At 40.3% G+C, this 19,522-nt stretch overlaps 2 protein-coding genes across 2 annotated transcripts in view; one reads left to right on the forward strand and one right to left on the reverse strand.

Annotated features, from left to right (window-relative positions):
- Nucleotides 1–1,724: 1,724 nt before the first annotated feature.
- The window catches only part of LOC121635610 (glycoprotein hormone beta-5-like), a 30,109-nt gene continuing 12,311 nt past the window's right edge, over nt 1,725–19,522 (reverse strand). Inside the window, exon 4 of the mRNA XM_041978886.1 lies at nt 1,725–1,829. The gene's annotated coding sequence lies outside the window, so the exon portion shown is untranslated. The remainder of the gene's footprint in view (nt 1,830–19,522) is intronic.
- LOC121635161 lies at nt 8,227–9,623 on the forward strand. Its single transcript, XM_041978246.1, has 5 exons — nt 8,227–8,393; nt 8,483–8,627; nt 8,775–9,076; nt 9,186–9,393; nt 9,498–9,623. Exons 1-5 carry the CDS (start codon nt 8,227–8,229, stop codon nt 9,621–9,623), a joined length of 948 nt encoding a protein of 315 aa, XP_041834180.1.

Here is a 19,522-nt window from a genome sequence, read left to right on the forward strand (position 1 = left end):
GAAGCAGATTCTTTCTACCCTAATTCAGGTAATGGTGAATAATATGAATGTCTTCACGATAATTACAGTGTTTAAACATATTATAGTTTGTTTCATGTTAGCTTGATGAAGTCAAATCAAGGTTTTATACTGTTTTGAGACATAATTGCTTTACCTCGACATGTGCCTTTGTCTCAAAAAATATAACAGTAGCCTACTTATTTTTTTTACAACTTTATTTGTAGTTTTTATACAATATGTCTTGTTTTTCTCTCCCATTGATTGTAATGGCAGAAGAACAGCAATGTATATTTGTTCAATATTGTTGATTTGTACATTGCAATGAACCCACTGCATGAGGGAAGCAGTATTAATCACTCGCGTGATTTTTTCTTCCCTAATTCAGGGGTATAACAATGTCACCACACGTATGTACTCTAAAATTAATCCGACATGATCATTTAAAGTCACATTTCCTCTACAACAAGTTTACACGTCCTCCTTTTTTATAAAAACATAAACAGTCTGATGCTATTGATCTGTTTTACATGACGACATGTCATAGCTGCTCCGTGATGTCCATGGCAGTAAGCACACACACGTGCACACACACACAGGTTTCCGTCAGAGGACAGAGTGCATTCGTCGGAAAACACCAGCTGAAAATATGACAAAAATAAGAGTTTCCTAAAGTCTCTCAGCAGGTGAAGATGGAAGCAACTTGTTCCAGTCAGGAGCAGATGGAGGATTTCTCCTGCTCCGGTGTTACGCACATTCATTACTCAGGTTTAAAAAGACTTCTGTAGAAGAAAAGTATCAACTCAAAGTTTTTACCTAAGTAAAAGTGTAAAAGTACTGGTTTAAAAATACTTAAAGTATAAAAGTAAAAGTAATGCCAGGGTGAAAAAATAGCATTAAAGATTAAAACTTAAACTGTGGCACATGGGCCTACAGTGCACTCCCCCACCTCCCCAAATAACATTTTTCTAAAGGTCGTAACGTCTATAATGTTACATCAAAATGTTAATATAGAAAAAGCTGGGATGCACTAAACTTTTTCAGCCACAGAGATGCTCATGAAAAACACATTAGAAAGAAAAGTTTCTTAGTAAAGAGTTTGTGTTGTCTTATTAACTGAAAGTAACTCAGATGTAAAGAAACTACTTTTTGGTTGATCTTTTATCACAGGAAGGACTGATGCACTTTCCTGTAGTTCTGGTTCCCTCTCAGTTCTGCAGCTCCTCAGAATCATGTGACTACGTGGCGGATTACATCAACCTTTTCCTCCTAAATAGTGATAATTTCAAGCACTCGGGGGAAAAACTGATTAACGCGGCAACATTTAAAATGCTCAGTTTTTGCTTTATTTATAAAGAAATTATACAAACAAAGGTGGTTAGATCTTTAAAACTGTGAAGTGAAGCAAGTTTAATGAACTCTCACAACTGCACATTCAGCATATAAACTCTGCAGATTAAGATTACACAGAGAACATCGCAGGGACAATGATCATCAATTACATAACATGACCTCCATGTGGAAAACAATCTAAATTTAAAACTAATTAATTTGTTATAGAAATGTCCCATTTTAATACTTTTCATACACTGATATTTGAATTAAAATGTTCAGAGCCATAATAATAAATGTGAAATGGACAGATAACTGTTTTCCCCTTGTTTCACGTTCTAAGATAATCAGAAAGATCAGGAATCTGATTTATTTCATTTATTAAAGATATGAAATTCAACTTTCTGAAGACACGTGGCTTTAAACTGATTTATTTGGCTGGTACTGAGCCAAACAAGAACATGGCTCTAAATTGTGGTAAATAGTAAATAAAGCTAAATGTACCCTCTCTTTACGTGCTCACCCAAGGTCTTGAGGAAGGGAGGATTCTTTCAACAGAAAAGTATAACTTTTTGTTTTTCTCCTGCTTCCTCAGAGCCTCTTCTGACTCCATGCGAGTCAGATGACGCTCTCCTTGCTGCAAGTATTTGTCCTTTCATTTTCCTAAATAAACTTTGTTACACTTTCTCTCAACCAGACTAATTCATTTTTCTACAACACAGTACAGGTAGGATGCTGGATGGCTGTTGGTTCAGTACCGTGATCCTACTCTCGTGTGAATTATCGAGGCTCGGCGAGATCTTTGCATGTAACTGGTTTCCTGTGTTGCCTCCGTCCAAAATCAGCTTCTCTTGCCGAGATGATGTCAAACTCAAATGTTTTCATGCACCAGTGTGGATTACATTTGTCTATAAAGTCGTATTTCCGCTCACATTAGCAGTAAATGCTAAGACCTCTGGCACTCGTATTAGCAACTAATGTTAACAGGCGCCATCAAGTTCCACAACAGGAAGTGATGTTGTGATGGGTTGATATAACACAGGCATACCCCCCAACCATATTTTCTACCTTCTTAAGATGGAGTAATTCATAAGGTGATTTCATTTTAAAAGAGGTAAAATGGTTAAAAACAGTAACAAGGTTTGCAATAAATAGTAAAGCATAATAGTAAATTAAGAGTTAAATATAGTTAAAAACTTGTATATTTCATATTTCCTTTATAAGGATGTTGTCATTTTGTTCAGTATAATGCATTATGCACGGGTGAGCAGCTCATAAGCCTTAAATCCTGCTCTAGGAACAATTGGTTCACCTACCACTAGAGGGAATTGCGGCGCTGTTTCCTCATTTCAATAAACCCACCGCATGAGGGAAGCAGATTCTTTCTACCCTAATTCAGATAATGGTGAATAATAAGAATGTCTTCACGATAATTACAGTGTTTAAACATATTATAGTTTGTTTCATGTTAGCTTGGTGAAATCAAATCAAGGTTTTATACTGTTTTGAGACATAATTGCTTTACCTCGACATGTGCCTTTGTCTCAAGAAATATAACAGTAGCCTACTTATTTTGTTTACAACTTTATTTGTAGTTTTTATACAATATGTCTTGTTTTTCTCTCCCGTTTAACATTTTATGGGTTATTTTGTTCCGCTTGTTTTAGTGACCAGTTACATGACTAACCTTCATTTTCTTATCAAATCATTTTTTCATGGGAATTTCTGGCCCACCTGCAAAGTCACTGGTAACTGTTAATATATTCCTGTATGTATTTCATCTTATTTTGTTGCTGCTTTAAGAGAGTTTATTCTGATTCCACTTCTAAGGGAAAGCAAAAATGTAAATCTTGAAGCTACTCTGTGCCTCCCTCCCTGAGTCTCTGGACCCACTTTAGTTCACTTATCAGCCAAACAGATCCACGGACGATGTCCCAGGTACCGCACACCACCCTCACCCACCTGGACAACGGGACACAGGGGACTATGTAAGGATGTTGTTCACTGACTTTAGTTCAGCTTTCAACACTATAGTCCCCACCACACTCCACTCCAAGCTCCCTCAGTGTCCTCAGCCCTCTGCTCTTTTCCCCGTACACTCATGACTGTGTAGCCATGGACAGCTCCATCACCATAGTAAAGTTCACGGACGACGCTGTGGTGGTTGGTTGCATCAACAACAATGATGAGCGGGCGTATACAGGGGAGCTGGAAAAAGCAGAGGAACTACACCCCTCTGAGTATTAGTGGGACTCTGGTGGAGAGGGTGTGCAGTTTCAAGTACCTGGGTGTGCACATCACCGAGGATCTTTCCTGGACTCTGCACATAGACAGCCAGGTGAAGAAGACGAGGCAGCGCCTTTTTCACCTCAGACAACTGAGGAAGTTCAGAGTCTGAAAATCATGAGGATGTTCTACACTGGAGTGGTGGAGAGTGTTCTGACTGGTAACATCACCCAGTGGTACGGGAACAGTACTGGTCGTGACTGGAGGGCCCTGCAGAGGGTGCTGAGGTCAGCAGAGCAAATGCCTCCCTTCTCCTCACCTCCCAGGTCTCACAGCGCCCCCAGCAGGCATCGGTGGTGATGTGCAGGCTGCCGCATCCGGGCTTCCTGGCCAGGAAAGTAAACTCCCGAACTGCACAACCAATGAAACGCTGCAGGTTGACTGCTGACACATGATTACGGGAATCTGGCTGCAGATACATCCAGAGCAGGAAGCAGCTGAGCATCAGTCCAGACCTCCTGTGGGATGAAGAGGAGTGAAGATGAAGGAGAAAAGGCCGTTTCAAGAAAGCTTTTAGTTGTTTCAGACAACTTCAAACTAGATGTAAATACATTAAATCCTTACCAGCTTGATGTCAGGAGTAAAAAAATATTATATTTTCTGAATCACAATGAAGATTTTACATATGAGTGAATGTAATGCTGGGACTGACTTCTGATCAACACAGTCAGCTGATAATGTTTCTTATTGTTCATTTATATTAAATTTTATAGAGATGAACAGATAAATGGATGTTCTAACAATTTCTACCCCAATTTCTAATTTACTGTCCATCAAATGAGCAACACCCTGATATTAACATCACACCAAGATTTAACTTCTGCTGCTGGACCAGGGAGCAAACATCATCATGGAAATTAACATTAGCAGCAGAAGAGTTTTGACTTCAGTCGACATCGAACCAATGACTTCATGGCTTCATTCATTATTCCATAGTTCTGTATTTTAACTGAACCATTCATGAATAAAAGGTGGGCAGCTACTCCATTCCTCCAGAAGCACATTTGTGAGGTCGGACACTGATGTTGGACGAGAAGGCCTGGCTCTCAGCCTCTGCTCCACTTCATCCCAAAGGTGTTCTATCAGGTTGTGCAGGCGAATCAAGTTCATCCAACCAAACTCGCTCATCCATGTCCTTATGGACCTTGCTTAGTGCACTGGTGCACAGTGTTGTTTTTGGCAGGCATCTCAGTTTTAGTCTTAGTTTTAGTCTTCAGGATGAAAATGCTTATTAGTTTTAGTCATTTCTAAGTTTGATAGTTTTAGTCGACAAAAACTTTAAAAGATTTTAGTCTAGTTTTATTTAAATAAAATAAGGTATTGGTTCTTTTTAACAATATAATTCATGTCAATAATACATATTAAAAAGTGGAATCACGCTTGACAGGTTATAACAAGTATTGCAATTCATAAAACAAGTTAACCTTAATGCTTTTACATAATAACCAGATCCTTTACCAGCTTTAGCCGAGACTTTCCCATCAACAGGGATGAAATGCTGCTGTGCTTTACTTAACTGCTGTTGGGCAGAAACCTTTTATTTCTACATTTCAACTTTTTTCATGAATTGATTTCCTACTTCATCATACAAAAATGTCACACAAGAAAATAGCAGATCTATAAGTTCAACATATAGCAACACATTGTGAGCTTGTTTGGTTATTTTCATTAATAATTACAAAATTAAAAGCAGAGTGAAAACTGGACACTAATGTGTTCCATTAATGTCTTCAGGTCAAATATCAAATGTTTACAATATGTTGTCTTTAAAACAATAAAAGGAAAATGCATCTTTTAACTCAACAAAGTTTTCTAAAGGAACTTAAGATTAATATTGGTTTACATCTTTGGTAACTTGGCCAAGAATCAGTTAGATAGTAAACAAAAGTGATAAAGGTAATACAACAATGAATCCTTACTGCTTTGGTTTGTACTGAAAAGGCGCTCCTGCTTTTTTTTTTTTTGTTTTGTTTTGTTTTGTTTTCTACCACGTGACTTCCGTTTCAACTGAAATGACTTTCTTTTCAAGTGAAATCTGCTCTCACACACACTAGTAGAATTCTTTTCATACATACTGGGGAAATGTGATTTCAGAAATTTCACTATAGTGTGTGAATGATTTCAATATAGTGTCTAAAAGCATTTCGGTATAGAATATAAGAGGAGATTTTACTATGTGAGAGCATTTCAGTATAGTAAATGAGAGGAAGTTTCAGTATAGTGTATGAGAGGTTTTACTATGATGTGTGGATGACTTAAATTTGACATGTGTCTTCCTCCAAAACTCTCAATCTTGTCTTTATCAAGGAATCACACTGATTAATATATTCTTATCAATCTCTGACTACTCCATTAATTGGCCTAAAACCATTGTTTTACCCATTAACTGCACTTTCCAGATTAATCCTGATACTGCTCAATCAGGATATATTAGATACTTAGAAATAAACATTTCTACCAGGTTGTCAGAACTAACAAAGCTAAATTATGTCCAGCTTCTAAAAATAGTTGAGGATGATCTCACACTGTGGAAATCCTTACACATTAATTATTAATCAGGACTTTATCTATTTATCTATCTACAGTTTCTTGTCCAGGTTTCTTAAATCTTCCTTTCTTTTCTCAGAATCCTTACTTCTCTTGCAATTTTGGCATTTCTCTTGGTTAGGTGCTAATTCACATAAACATCTGTGCCCTTCAACTTTCTGGCATTTCTAAGCACCTCCATTTTGTGCTTCCTGTTGGTAAAGCCAATCATAATGTTTGGCTTTTTACTGTATTTCTGAAGGCAAAATCTGGCAAGCAGCAATGTTTTTAATGCCTGTTGTAATGTCTTTGCTGTCAATAAGCTTTATTACATGTTGAATTGTGAGCAAATCAGAGTTTAATTTTGCAGATTTTCATCTACCCCACCACCGGTTGTAGCCGGTGCATGTGTGTTGTATTCCAAGCCCTGATATCAGGGCATCTTCCATTCTTGAATAACTTTACAAGCCATCAATTCTTTTTTCCAGTTCTTTGATTTTCTTGTCTTATTTATTTTTATTTTTTTACCAGTTTCTGAAGTGATTTGATTTCCTCCAGCAGCTCCTCGAGGCTTCTTTCTCCAGTTGCTACATGAGTTATTTCCTGTGACATGAAGCCCAAAGATTTTTTGATCTCTTCAGTATCTTCAAATAATTTCGTTCTTGACCCTCTTAAATATTTACTGCACAGCAGTTTAGGCCACACATCCATAAATGTTCAAATATATCTTCAAGACTCAAAATACTTGCACACTGAAATCCATGTTCTTTCAGTGAATCAAGGATTGCTTTAGCTGAGCTGGATGCTGTCTGATTTCCTTGATATGGTTAGGATTGTGGATCTGTGTCATGTCACCACATCAGCATGGCAAACATCTTAGCAGAAAAAGTCTTCTCTACCTCTTCTGTGGGTTAACTTCCCTTCCAGCACATTTGGTCATTAATTTACACGAACCAATAAAAAACTCCACCCTGTAATGTTTGATTCAAGGATATTTTAAAGGACAAAGGAAAACGTATAAGTCAGATAAGTGCTTTTTGGATTACAAGAAACTGAGGCAATAACACTGAAACCAGGAATAAATTCATGAAATGTTTCAGGAAACAATGAGGAAGGCAGGTAACATGACTTATTTATACAGATATTTAAATCCATTTAACTTGTTTTCTGACTTGGGTTAAGTTGTATTTAAACTTCAACCAGCTGAGCTGCCTTCACTGACTGTCAAATTAAATCATCCACGATACAGACTCAGAAACAAGTATAATCATTTCTGCTGCAGATGACTGAGTATTTTATTACCCAGATAAAACTGAAGCATCTCTTGGATAAACACAGTTCAATGCAAGTAAAACTTTGAATTCTCCACAACTTGAAACAGTTAAGACCAAGATTCAAATTCCTTTCCTTATTGCCAGCTATCAGTGAAAGCACCTTCAGTTAGAGAAGCCATGCCTGAGATTGCTGCTCTGCTCTGAGACAAAGACCTCTAAATGGGCCTCTGATGGGTGGGCGTAACCCAGGTACATCACAATGGCAGAGTTTAGTTTAAACTGGTCTGATTTTATAAACCTTGCTCATTGTTTCCTGAGAGGCACAGAGTACGCTGCTGGACATCGCTGGATTTTTTTCCTCATTTTGCTTTTGCTTCCTCAAGGCTTTTTGCTATGGCTCAAGACAACAAGTAAGTCAGACCAAACCTTTTCACTGCTCTTATTTCCTGTATTTTATTGTTAAACATGTTTTATAGTCACATACCTGTGGAAAACAGCAGTGTAGTTATCTGTACATGAACAATGTGTTTCATCTCTTTGTTACAGGAGCTACGATCGCCGTGTGGTTCACTGCCTGAAGTGCTTTAAGCCATATGAGACCCTCTCCGTGCACCTCGCCAGGGTCTGCATGAAAACAAACACACCAGAGGAGCAGCAGCAGGAATTACTGAAGGCCAAAGAGTCAACCAAGGCCTGGACTCGTGAGGGGAGGACCTGGGATTACGATCAAATCTGCCAGTGGTGTCCTCATGGTCCTTCCCGGTGTGCTCTTGTAAAAGAGCTGAAAAGAAGAGGTTTCTTTGTCCCAAACATGTCCGAAGACATAGACTCTGCAGAAGCAGAGGAGACAACAGTAGCTGAGCAGCCATCAACCTCTGCTCCCCCACTTCCCTCTGCAGAAAACAACACCGGTGAATGCAGCCTCATCCAAGCCTCTGAAGCAGAGGAAGGCAGCTCCAGTGATCCCACCAGGCAAAGGTGAGTCCATCAACTTCCACACAGACAGGACTGAATTAGTGGTCTCCTCTGTGGACATGTATGAACTACATTTCTCTGTGCTTTCTCAGGTCAACTCCCCAGTTCTCCACATCTTTGAGAATCCGGATGCAGGAAGAAAACCTGTATGCCAAGTTTCCTCCTGAGACATCAGTGTTGCAGCAGTTTAGAAATCATTTGGTTTCTGTGCTTCAGATTCCAAACTGCCAGCAGGAGGTAGGCGTCTGTTTTCTATTCTTTTTCTTTTTTGCAGACCAGGCTGGTTTCTGCTCCTCTCTCTGCATGTTCATTACCATATGTATGGAGGCTTCACTCAGTCACTAACTGCAGCCTGATTTGTTTTTAATTGCTGTGTCTTTACAGGTAGACAACGTGTCCAGAATGCTGAGGTACATGCAGCCAACTGGAAATGAGGTCAGCTTGGACTTCCTCCAGGACACCACAATGCTGGGGGACTACTTCAATGAGTTGAAGAGAGTGGGGCAGTCAGCAGCCACCAGGATCAACTACATTAAAAGCATGATCAAATTCATCAAGTTCCTGAAGCTGGAGCATGGCTCATCTGACCAAGGCTTAGTAAACAGCTGCAGTCATTACCTGGAGTTTCTGACTGTTCTGAGAAAGCCAATTTCAAAGACACACAACAGAGACCTGTGCAGTATAAGGTGAGTTTTTAACTTCCCCCAAACTTAATTTTCTGTCTGGTGTTTAAAGGTTATCCAAATAATTCAGCCTCTCCTTCTCACTGGTGTTCTGGCCCGTCTCATCTTTCAGACATGACTACTTTGTTGGTCCGAAGACGGCAGTTCATAGCTACCAGAAAGTCCTCCGAGAGGCCAAGAAGGATGCTCTTGGAATTTACAGGCGACTTCTTAGTCATGAACCTGTTACAGAAGAAGAAAAGACGCAGTACCGTTATTACTGTGAAGCCATCCTCCTCCTGGGTCATTTCCAGAGGCCTGGAGCAGTGGAGGAACTGACAGTAAGTGCTTTTCCAGGCCAGGTTTTTCTCAGCATGCAGTGGACATCTTAAAACAGACAAGCTACTTTGTTCAGACCATTAATGTGTTCATGATTGTTTCTCAGGTCACAGAATGGCTTCAGAAGGAAGACTGCAACGGACGGGTCGTCTTGGCCAACAATCAGGTGGCTCCATTTGCCCTGACACAGGAAGAAGCTGCAGTAAGTAATATTAAAGGCTGGTCTTTGTAGCTTAACTTATAGTTAAATTTAAATAGTTATTGTTTAAAATTTTGCTTATTTAGTAATATATCTTTCTATTATTTTTACCACCTATTTATAAGGCTTTCTGTTTTATTTTATTTTTACCCAAGTACAGTTTTTATAGAGGCCTTCATTTTATTTTTATTATTTTTCTGAACTCTTTTATCTGTATTTTTATTCTTGTGGCTTTTATCAGTTATTGTTTCTAAGTTTATTTAATCTTGTTTTTACTGTTTAACTCCAGTGTTTCCTCCTGCGGATCCTTCACACCAGTAGCCTGCTCTGTCTGCGGGGCTGTTGCCATGGAGACTGCCCTTGTCTGGATGGCAGGAGGTCCTGCACTGCAGCCATGTGGTTGTGGTGTGGACCCCGGCCTGCCCTGACCTGGGTGGTTACTGTGGTGGCGCACCTCTGTGGTCATGGGTGGGCTGGAATCTGGTGTGACTGGATCCCCAAGATATCGTTTCCTCACAGCATCTTCAAACCAGATGTTTACATTTTATCATTGTTTTTATACTTACTTTCAGTTCAGAGAGTAATTAGTGATGGGAGTTCATGTCTGTACAGAATGGGGTCTGGTGGGTGGAGGGAGGGTACATGTGCTTTGTTTGTATGTGTGTGAGTTTGTGTGCAATTATGTGTGAGCTTTTATGAGGTGTGCCTTCTTATTTTTTGTTATTCTTTGGAGTGTGAAGGCTTTTAAATTAATGTTTTTAATATGCATAATTTGGTTTTTATTATGTACAGCACTTTGTGTTGCTTTGTGCATGAAAAGTGCTCTATAAATAAAATTAGATTCGATTCATGAACATCACTGTCCATAAATGTGGACCAGGATCTATGTCTGCATTTCTTCTCTTTCATTCATTTCTTCAACTTCTTGTCCTCACAGATAATTGACCAGTACTACATGTCAGTACGACCAGACTGCATTAAAGACGTGGTGGACAAAGACGCAGATGGACATGATCGGCTGTTTCTGGCGAGAAATGGAAGACCGATTAACAGTGCCACCAACGACCTCCGGTGTCTGCATGAACAGTGAGTTTATGAATCTAAATACATTTCTTTCTAGCGTGTGATGTATAAAGTTGAACCAAGTTTATGAGATGAACTAAAGACATTTCGATTTCTCTTCCATTTTTAGTTACAAGTTGAAAAACATCACAAGCCAGGAAATCCGCCGGGCTGTGGAAACAGAATGCAACAGCATGCTGACGGATGAGCAGAAAACTGGTTTGGCCCATTATCTGGCGCACACGGACAAGGTTGCTAAAGACCACTACCAAATGAGAGACCCAGAAAACATGGTGAACACTGCCAACTTCATACACTTCTTAACACAAAGGTAAGTAAGGTGAAATATATAGAGTCTCTCCCAGCTGCTTCATGTTCGCTTTTTCACTCAGGTCTCTTCTTTCTGCAGTTCTGATGAATCAAGAGATGACCAGCGTTGTCCTGCATCAAAAAGAGCAAGAGAGGCCCCTGAAGAAGAAGATTTTACTAAATTTCAAGTGATGTTCCCGGTCACCCTGGATGGGAAGCCACCCAGCAAAGTCAGAAGAACTGCAGCTGGCTTCAGTGCTGACAGGGTTCTGTATGACAAGTGGAGAGCTCTGCAGTTCAAGATGAGAGAGAAACATCTGCTGGGTCAGTGTGGGGAATAATAAACAAGTCATATATATCTGTGATGATCATTACCTACACTTTTTTAAAAGAATATTATCATATTCAATTTATATTTGATCTATTTCACAGCAAAATGGACAAGGCGCCCCCCCACCATCCCAAAGATCGGCAGCATTATCCAAAAAGAACGGTGGTATTCCAACTGCCCGACAGCTCAGGCCATCAGGAGCAAGTGGAGTCCACCGAAGAAGGAGGAAGTGGAGTCCAGCATCTCACTCATGAAGCTGGTTCGCACGCAGAAGTGGAAACATCTGGCTGTTGTTGAACCATCGCCATGGGCTGGCGAAGGGGAAAGGTAACACTGTTTTATTCTGGGCATGTAAAACTCCTTCACTTCTGTTTTTATGCCACAACCAATCTCATCATCCAGGCACTTATGGTTAAGCTACGTAGAAAAACATGAAGAAAACTGATGTTCTTGCCTCCTACACACAGGAGTGGTAACCACGAAACGCTTCCCGAAGAACTCCATCTTGTGTGATTATCATGGAGAGCTCATCACAGGCGCAGAGGGGAGAAGAAGGATGGCCAACAGAAGTAGTGACACAGATTATTCCTTCTTCTTTAAGGCTGGCTCTAAGGAACTCTGTGTTGATGCCCACAACGTCCCATGCTCGTGCCACCCTCACATGGAGACTTTTGGGAGGATTATCAATCACTCCAAATGGGACACAAACATAAGGCCTGAAATCTGCTTAATGCAGTTTCCCGAAGGATCACAACACATGTCATCTTTTTCAGAGCAATGAAGGATCTGGAAGTAAATGAGGAACTACTTTTTTGACTATGGGATGAGGAAAAAAATCCTTCAGGTGGGGGATTCAACAGTTCAACCTTCAATAAACAACACAAAACAAAGTTCAAGATTCTGCTGTAAAATGTACATAAAATATTGAGACTCAAACAAATAAAGAGTTGACGTGATATATTTCTAGTCTGTCGATCATTATGTAACGCGTCATGCTTTAGCTGCTATAAGACACCTCAGGCTGAAATCTGCCTCACTGCACTGCAGCCCTACGGCTGGTAAACAATCCAGAATCAACATTTTGAAGTATTGTGTTGTCAGTGCAGCAAGTAATTGAAGGTTGGTCAGAAAATGTAACTTTTCCATTGTTGCCCTCATGTTTCTTTGTTCACTTCCACAAAGCTTAAGAAGAGCACCTTATTTATGCACTGCACTAGATTTCAATAAATAACCAGGGTCCTCACTGCAACAGAGACTTCTACAGTCATGTATGAGCTGATATTTGCAGACTTTGATTTCACTGGGAAAATGAGCTTCAGCACCAACCGGCAGGTTTCCAAAGGTGTTTGTGTCTCCTAATGACACCACCTGACTCGGTAGCAGTAAGGATAGCGAAGAGCTCGTGCAGCATTTGAAGCAAGCAGGACAGAGCTGCTAAATGCAGTCAGTGACTCCAGCAAATCATCTGCATCCAGAACATAAACAAGAAATTTAGTCTAGTATCCAACCATTACACTATTATTTTCCCCACAAATAAATATATGAGCATTTTCACTTCCTAATTCAGGTCAGACGGTAAGATAAAATAAAATCAGCTGACTGTATTTACCACAACAACCTAATAATCAGAGTTGTCAGTAAGTCAGGTGATTAAGTGAGGTAGAGGGAGGGGGGACTGCAGGAAGGGGACCAGATCAAGGATGGAGAAACATCCACTTGTTCAGGCCCTGAGAAAAGGTGGTTCCCAGCCTGCCAACCCAGTCCCTCTCAGCCCTCCTCTGAGCATCAGTCCACTGCGGATTGAGAAGGTGGTGATAAACGGGAGAGCAGCTGAGACCTGGATGGGATTTACCTGGAGAAATGTTTTAAAACAGGACCTGAGGAAGGTCCAAGAGTACCCCCTGCTGGACAAGGTGGAGAACAGCGTTTGGGTGGCAAATTTAAAATCTTCCATTTGTGTGCAGATTCTGTGGAAACTTAATACTTGCGATTCAACTAATCCAGCAAAGGTGTGCTTGGGGTGAAAGCTGTTTTTTATGTAATCCATAATGGTGTTTTAATTTATCCAGGCCAGCAGTCTTCCATTCAGCTATAAAAACATCTATATAATATAATATAATATAATATAATATAATATAATATAATATAATATAATATAATATAATATAATATAATATAATATAATATAATTAGGGCTGTCAAATGATTAAAATATTTAATCAGATTAATAACAGCTTCCAAATTGCTCATGATTAATCACCATTCACAAGTTTTTATATGCCTGAAATCTTTCTGTTTTTACTGTTTTACATCAACAAAAAGAGCCAATGCTACAGATATTTACTGTTAACTAACCTTCCCTTGGATAACTGTCAGATGTACAATGGTCAGTAAATGCAGCATGTAAAGTACTTTAATCTGTTGTTCTAAATCATCTTTACCATGATCTATATTATAATTTAGAATTCATGTATCATCGTCTCACCAACCGTCTCCATGGTGATAATATCTGTCATAAAACCAGCAGATGTCACGACTGAAGTTAAACAGCCAACATTGGTGAAGAAACTCTGATAAAACTGATGATCTGAATAAAAACATGTTTTTCTTTTATCACTGAAGTGTGTTTGTGCAGCAGTGATAAAAGTCCTACAGCAGCATCACCGAAAGAAAACACCTTTTCTACAAGTTTTTCTTCACTTGTTTACATTAGATGATCACTTTAGTTGTAATAATTAGTTCAATATTTTCATTAAAAATAACACTTAAATGTGCTCCTGCCTGGCCCCCATCAGAACTTTTCTAGACCCGCCCCTGCATATGTGAAGTATAAACCCTGTCAACCACCAGCAGCTACTGTGTTAGAGAAGGTCCTGCCAAACACAATACTTTGAAGTAAACATTGACGGTGTGAACCGTGAACCGCTAGTTTTTCTACTTTTCAAACGAACAATAAACGGGGTGAACGTAAGCCGGTACGGTCCGGTACTGCGTACCACTAAAAGATTCACTGGTGGTAGCAGTACCAGGAAGATGGAGAGTGGCTGCCTGTTATAAAGGCCAGAACCAGTCATGACTGCACTCTGGGTCAGACAATAGATCCATTAGCAACATGCAGTTTTGAAAACTACTTTGTGTTTAAAAATTCCTTCATTCCGAATTTTTTCTGGACTGTCAGTGCTGTTTTAGTCCATGCTAGACAGAGCTTTGACCGGGCATCTCCCTCTCTTCCTCAAGGCTCTTGCCCTGCTCCCCTCCCCGCCTCCTCGGAGAGAGCCTGGTGGCCTCCTCTACACTCAGCCTTCGAAACGTGAACCACACGTCTTTATGTTTGTTGCTGAATGCTCAGATTTAAATCAGTAGGAGAGGAAGCAGCAAGGGGTTGGTATGTCCAGCAGGGATGCACTGGGCCAAAGGTGTACTCAAGGTCCGGCAGGGTTGAAGCAGGCTGATGGTCTAACAGGGATTCAGTGGTTGATGGATGTGTGCTGGTGTTCCTGCAGGTATGCAGGAGCTGCTGAAGGTGTGCTGGTGGCCGAGTAGGGTCCTGGCTGTTACTGGGGGTGAAACTGGGGGCCAGATGGGCCTGCAGCAGGCACACACAGGCATGGAGAGCCACTGGAGTTCTGCTGGGTCTCCAGCAGACATGGAAAGAAGCTGGTGGTTGGGTGGGCCTGCAGCAGCCATGCACAAGCAGGCTAGATGTCTGCTTGGTCTCCAGCCTCTCATAAAAAAAGCTGTAACTTTATATACAGTGTGATTTTGGTCACTCATACGTCCCTGTAAAGCACAGCCCATAGCCGTTTTAAAGAAGTCTCATTCATCACTCAAAGATCTTCCAGCCACTTACTGGATCTTGGAAAATCCAGTCTGCAGGATGATTAAGACTCACATATAAAAAGCTGTAACTTCCCAAACACACAAAATGACACTTTTTGGACTAAATTCCACCTTTTGGACACAAATTTAACATTGCTGGCATTGCAAATGGACAAAATGCCATTTTGCTGACTGGTAAGGGCCGGAAGCCTCCTCCTGAATGGGGTGAATGCTACACTTTGTAGATGTACACTTCCATTGGCTATTGTTTTTGAAAATGGTGGTTACCACACAAATTCAGCGAGAACATCCAGATATCTGGCAACACGTGATCCCAAACTGATCAATTACCAGGGGTGTGTGTCGAGCCTCTGTGGAGCTATGCTGAGCCTACGGCGGTTACGCAGACAACCATAAATCCACTTAGAGTCATGTGAGGCCGTTCAGCAAACCCCTCCTAATTATACATTTTGTTTTATGAGCTTTACTCTGAATATATTGTCTCATAAGCAGCCAGGCTGGCGTGATGGCCAATCACCTGTTGGCTTGTAACCAAGAATTGACCAAAAATTGGACTCATCTACCAATCGCATCTCGGCGGTCTGAAGTCCCGCCCACGTCTACCAAGAATGGACCAATCAGAGAACTCCCCTCATTCTTGGCTAGCGGAATCGGACTTGGAGCGCAAAAGTAGCGTACATTTATTTTTCTACGGCATCGTTCTATTTTATACTGACATCTACGAGGTAAGTACGTTTAACATACCGTATCTATACACTTTTTGTATCAATTGTTGGGGTGACTGTCTGGCGGTAGCTTTTAAATTATATCCACGCTAGTAATAACGAGACTACTACCTGGGCCAACCCCCACTCAGGTTATTTTCCTGGGGTTGTTTTCGCACTTTAATCCACTGTCTACCGTGGTTGAACTCGTGGCTAAGTGGTAAAATAAATTTTCCGGCGGCATATTTTGCTAGTTTAGTTCATCAATGACCTAAATGTTATATAATGTTATATAATGTTACAAACAGACGTATGTATATTTTTTGGATGGACACAGTCACTATTACTACAGTAACTTAGCGGGCTTACATTAGCTCTGTTAATTTGACAACTAACCTAAACTTATATATTACTCTTATTTTGTAGATGGGTGTATATTATTCATTCATTCTTTCATTCATTTATTCATTCATTCATTCATTGCTCTGACATTTTCCCTTCACAGGGCAAATATATATAGATAGTTCAGCACTTATTTAAATTGATTTGAGGTTTGCACCTAAACCTTTTAACAATTTGCCCTTTCTAAGTTAACTGTAGTAGAAATAATACATTAATTGTAAGTCATTGTGTATATGTAGTGTCTGCAAATTTTTTTTGTAATACATAATAATTTGCTCATCTATTACAACTAAGCAGCAGAGTGCTGAAATGGTCTTTTACTGATTTATTTTTGATGCAGTCACATACCGAGCCCTCATCCACTGTCAGTCACCCTCCTGCATCCACTCTTCCAGCCCCAGGACCCTCCCCTGCCTTTGTGGAGGAAACTCCATCCACATCTGCAGTCCCAGGACCCTCCTCTGCCCCCACCCATGTGGCTCCAGGTGTGGAGAGCACCAGAAGGTGAGTTAAACTAAGAAAACACAATATTAGGATAATGTAAAAAGTCAAAGATATTGTCACATCACTCTAATACTTTTTTTGCACATATAATTTTTTACTACAGGAGTTTCATTGGGATCAGTCCTGCACAGCGGCCCGACTGCAACAGAGTGGTTGAGGCTGTTTTTGTGAAGCTCTTTGCCATATACCCAAGCACTGTCCGCTGAGGGACTCAAGATACACTGTGGTGGTACGCGCTTACAAAAACATCAGGGACTGCGTCATCACAAATGCCAGGCTGATGAGTGAGCCCACAATCCAGCTGCCTGAAGTAAATGCTGCTACAGTTTCACAGCGGTGAGTTTGATTTATATAAATGTACATATTTACGCTTTGCATAGAAGTGATTTTGTTGACCACTAATTATGAGACTTTCTTTTTGAGACGTGATGACATATTCCAGTCTGGGGCAAAAATATATATGAATCACATCAAAAGAAAGATCTCATTTTTTTGAACATTATACTATGTGAAAAGTTTGGTTTTCCATATACATTATTTTGTGTTTTCATAGGTACTGCAGGCGGTGCAAGGCACAGGAGCGAGACATTCTTAAACAGGGTTTTCCAGCTCAACAAGCACCCATGGCAGCCCCAGCAAAACTTCCGGCTGCCCTGCAGAAAGGACAAACTGTTGCTTTTGGCACTTTGGCTCAGCCTCACCTTTTCGTTCTGCCACCGAACACTGCTGGGCAGGCCCAGCTGAAAGGGAGGCCACAACATCAGGCACCTCCACAGCAATTTGTGTTTATTCAGCCTGCTCCGCCTGCTCCTCTGCCCATTATGGTACCCCAGCTTCCAGCAATGCCTAAACTGTCAAATATTGCAAACACACCCATTTATATATCCATACCACCATCATCTCCCACACAGTCAACACCACAAGCTGTTCCTTACACCACTCAGCAGTACAGACGCATAAAAATGGAGGCAGAGCAGGCAGGCATTTCAAAAAGAAGACAGCCATAATAGTTTGCAGCAAGTGCCAAAAGGACAGGAAGCCACCGACACATCGGCAGTATTTCGGTAACTGGTACTGTGAAGAGACTGAGACTCAGTCCTATGAGGAGTGGAGGGCTTTACTGGAGAAACGCGAGTATGGCAAAAGAAAAAAAAAATAAAGCAGAAAATGAGGAACACTTAGTACTGCAGTTTCAGTACACAGTACGCTGCAAATCTGCTTTTTGTTTAGTTCATTTGCAGTGCAGTTTAATTTAATTTATTATTGTCATGTGGCAAAGACTTTTATTATTTAATCCTATTTTATACCCATTTTATTTTTTTATTCTATTTAATACTTGTTTTTTGGGGAAATTTATGGGTACTGTTGTTATTGTGATTTCTATTTGTATTGTTTCTGCTCCATTTGTAAATAGTTTTTTCTGTATATTAAAGATATTAATTTTTCTTTTAATTCTTTCTTTATTCTCTTTCTTAAAAATGTTATACACACACACACACACACACACAGAACAGTGATATGCAACCTGGACTAATACATGATACATTAAGTAAAAATTGAATAAAAATAAATAATATTAAAAAATATTTAAATATGAAAATAAATAGCACTAATGCAATAGGACTAATGTACATGTTTGTAGAAATTTGTAGAAATAAAAAAAATGTAGGTCACAAGAATGTGGCATTGCTATTCTTTTTAAATTAATGCAGTAGAGGTTATCTATTCATTTATTTATTTTTATTTAATTGCAAGATCATTACATTATAAACAAACATTAGAAACACTACAAAAGGCATGGTTAAGGGACAAATATTTGAAAGTAATATGTTGTGTAAGCACGTGGACAAGTGTGTACACGAATACGTTTTTACATGGGTGTATATATGTTTATTTTTCTGGCAGCATCTGGTCATTTTCGCGTATTTGCGGGGTTGCCGAATGCGGGACGCGAACTCGCGATCTCGGGTTACGTTCACGCATTCATGGTAGTTTTACCTCGACTAACAGGCTATGTCCTTGGCGCAGTCGGTAGAGCATGAGACTCTTAATCTCATAGTCGTGGGTTTGAGCCCCACGTCAGGTGTACAAGTTTTGATCAAAAACTGATACTTGGTCAGGTACCTTCAACGGATGAAGCTATGAGACTGTCTTTACAGCGTACTCACAGGTGCAACAGGTACGGAATTTAGCCAGTCAGAGATTGAGATGACTGGAGAGCAAGGAAGGATATAAAGTCTGTGTCTCCAGTCTGTTATTTCTTTCAGTTCTGGTGCCTCATTCATCAAACTGTCCATAGCAAAGCAAACTACAGGTGGCATCTAAAACACAAAAAGGAAATGTGGCGCACAAAAACTTTCAGATTTATTAAAGCATGCACACTCACGTCCTACACCTTACATCCATCATTATCTGACACTTAACCAGAGTTGGGTCGCGGGGGCAGCTGCCTAAGCAGGGAAACCCAGACTTCCCTCTCCCCAGCCACATTCACCAGCTCATCCGGGCGGGATACTGAGGCGTTCCCAGGCCAGCCGCGAGATGTAGTCTGTCCAGTGTGTCCTGGGTCTTCCCCGGGGCCTCTTTCCAGTGGGACGTACCCAAGCCACCTCATCTGTTATAGACCAAACAGTGATTGCCTAATTATAACAGTGTTATTTGAAAGCTGGACCAAAGTGTTAAAGTAACCAGCGACGAATCAGCTTTCGAGCGGTTTCTGTGGTGTAGCATCTATCAGCCAACACTGAGTTCGAAACCAGGCAGAAACATTCTGTCCTTCT

The sequence above is a fragment of the Melanotaenia boesemani genome, chromosome 24 (assembly GCF_017639745.1).
Source record: "Melanotaenia boesemani isolate fMelBoe1 chromosome 24, fMelBoe1.pri, whole genome shotgun sequence".
NCBI classification, from domain to species: Eukaryota; Metazoa; Chordata; class Actinopteri; order Atheriniformes; family Melanotaeniidae; genus Melanotaenia; species Melanotaenia boesemani.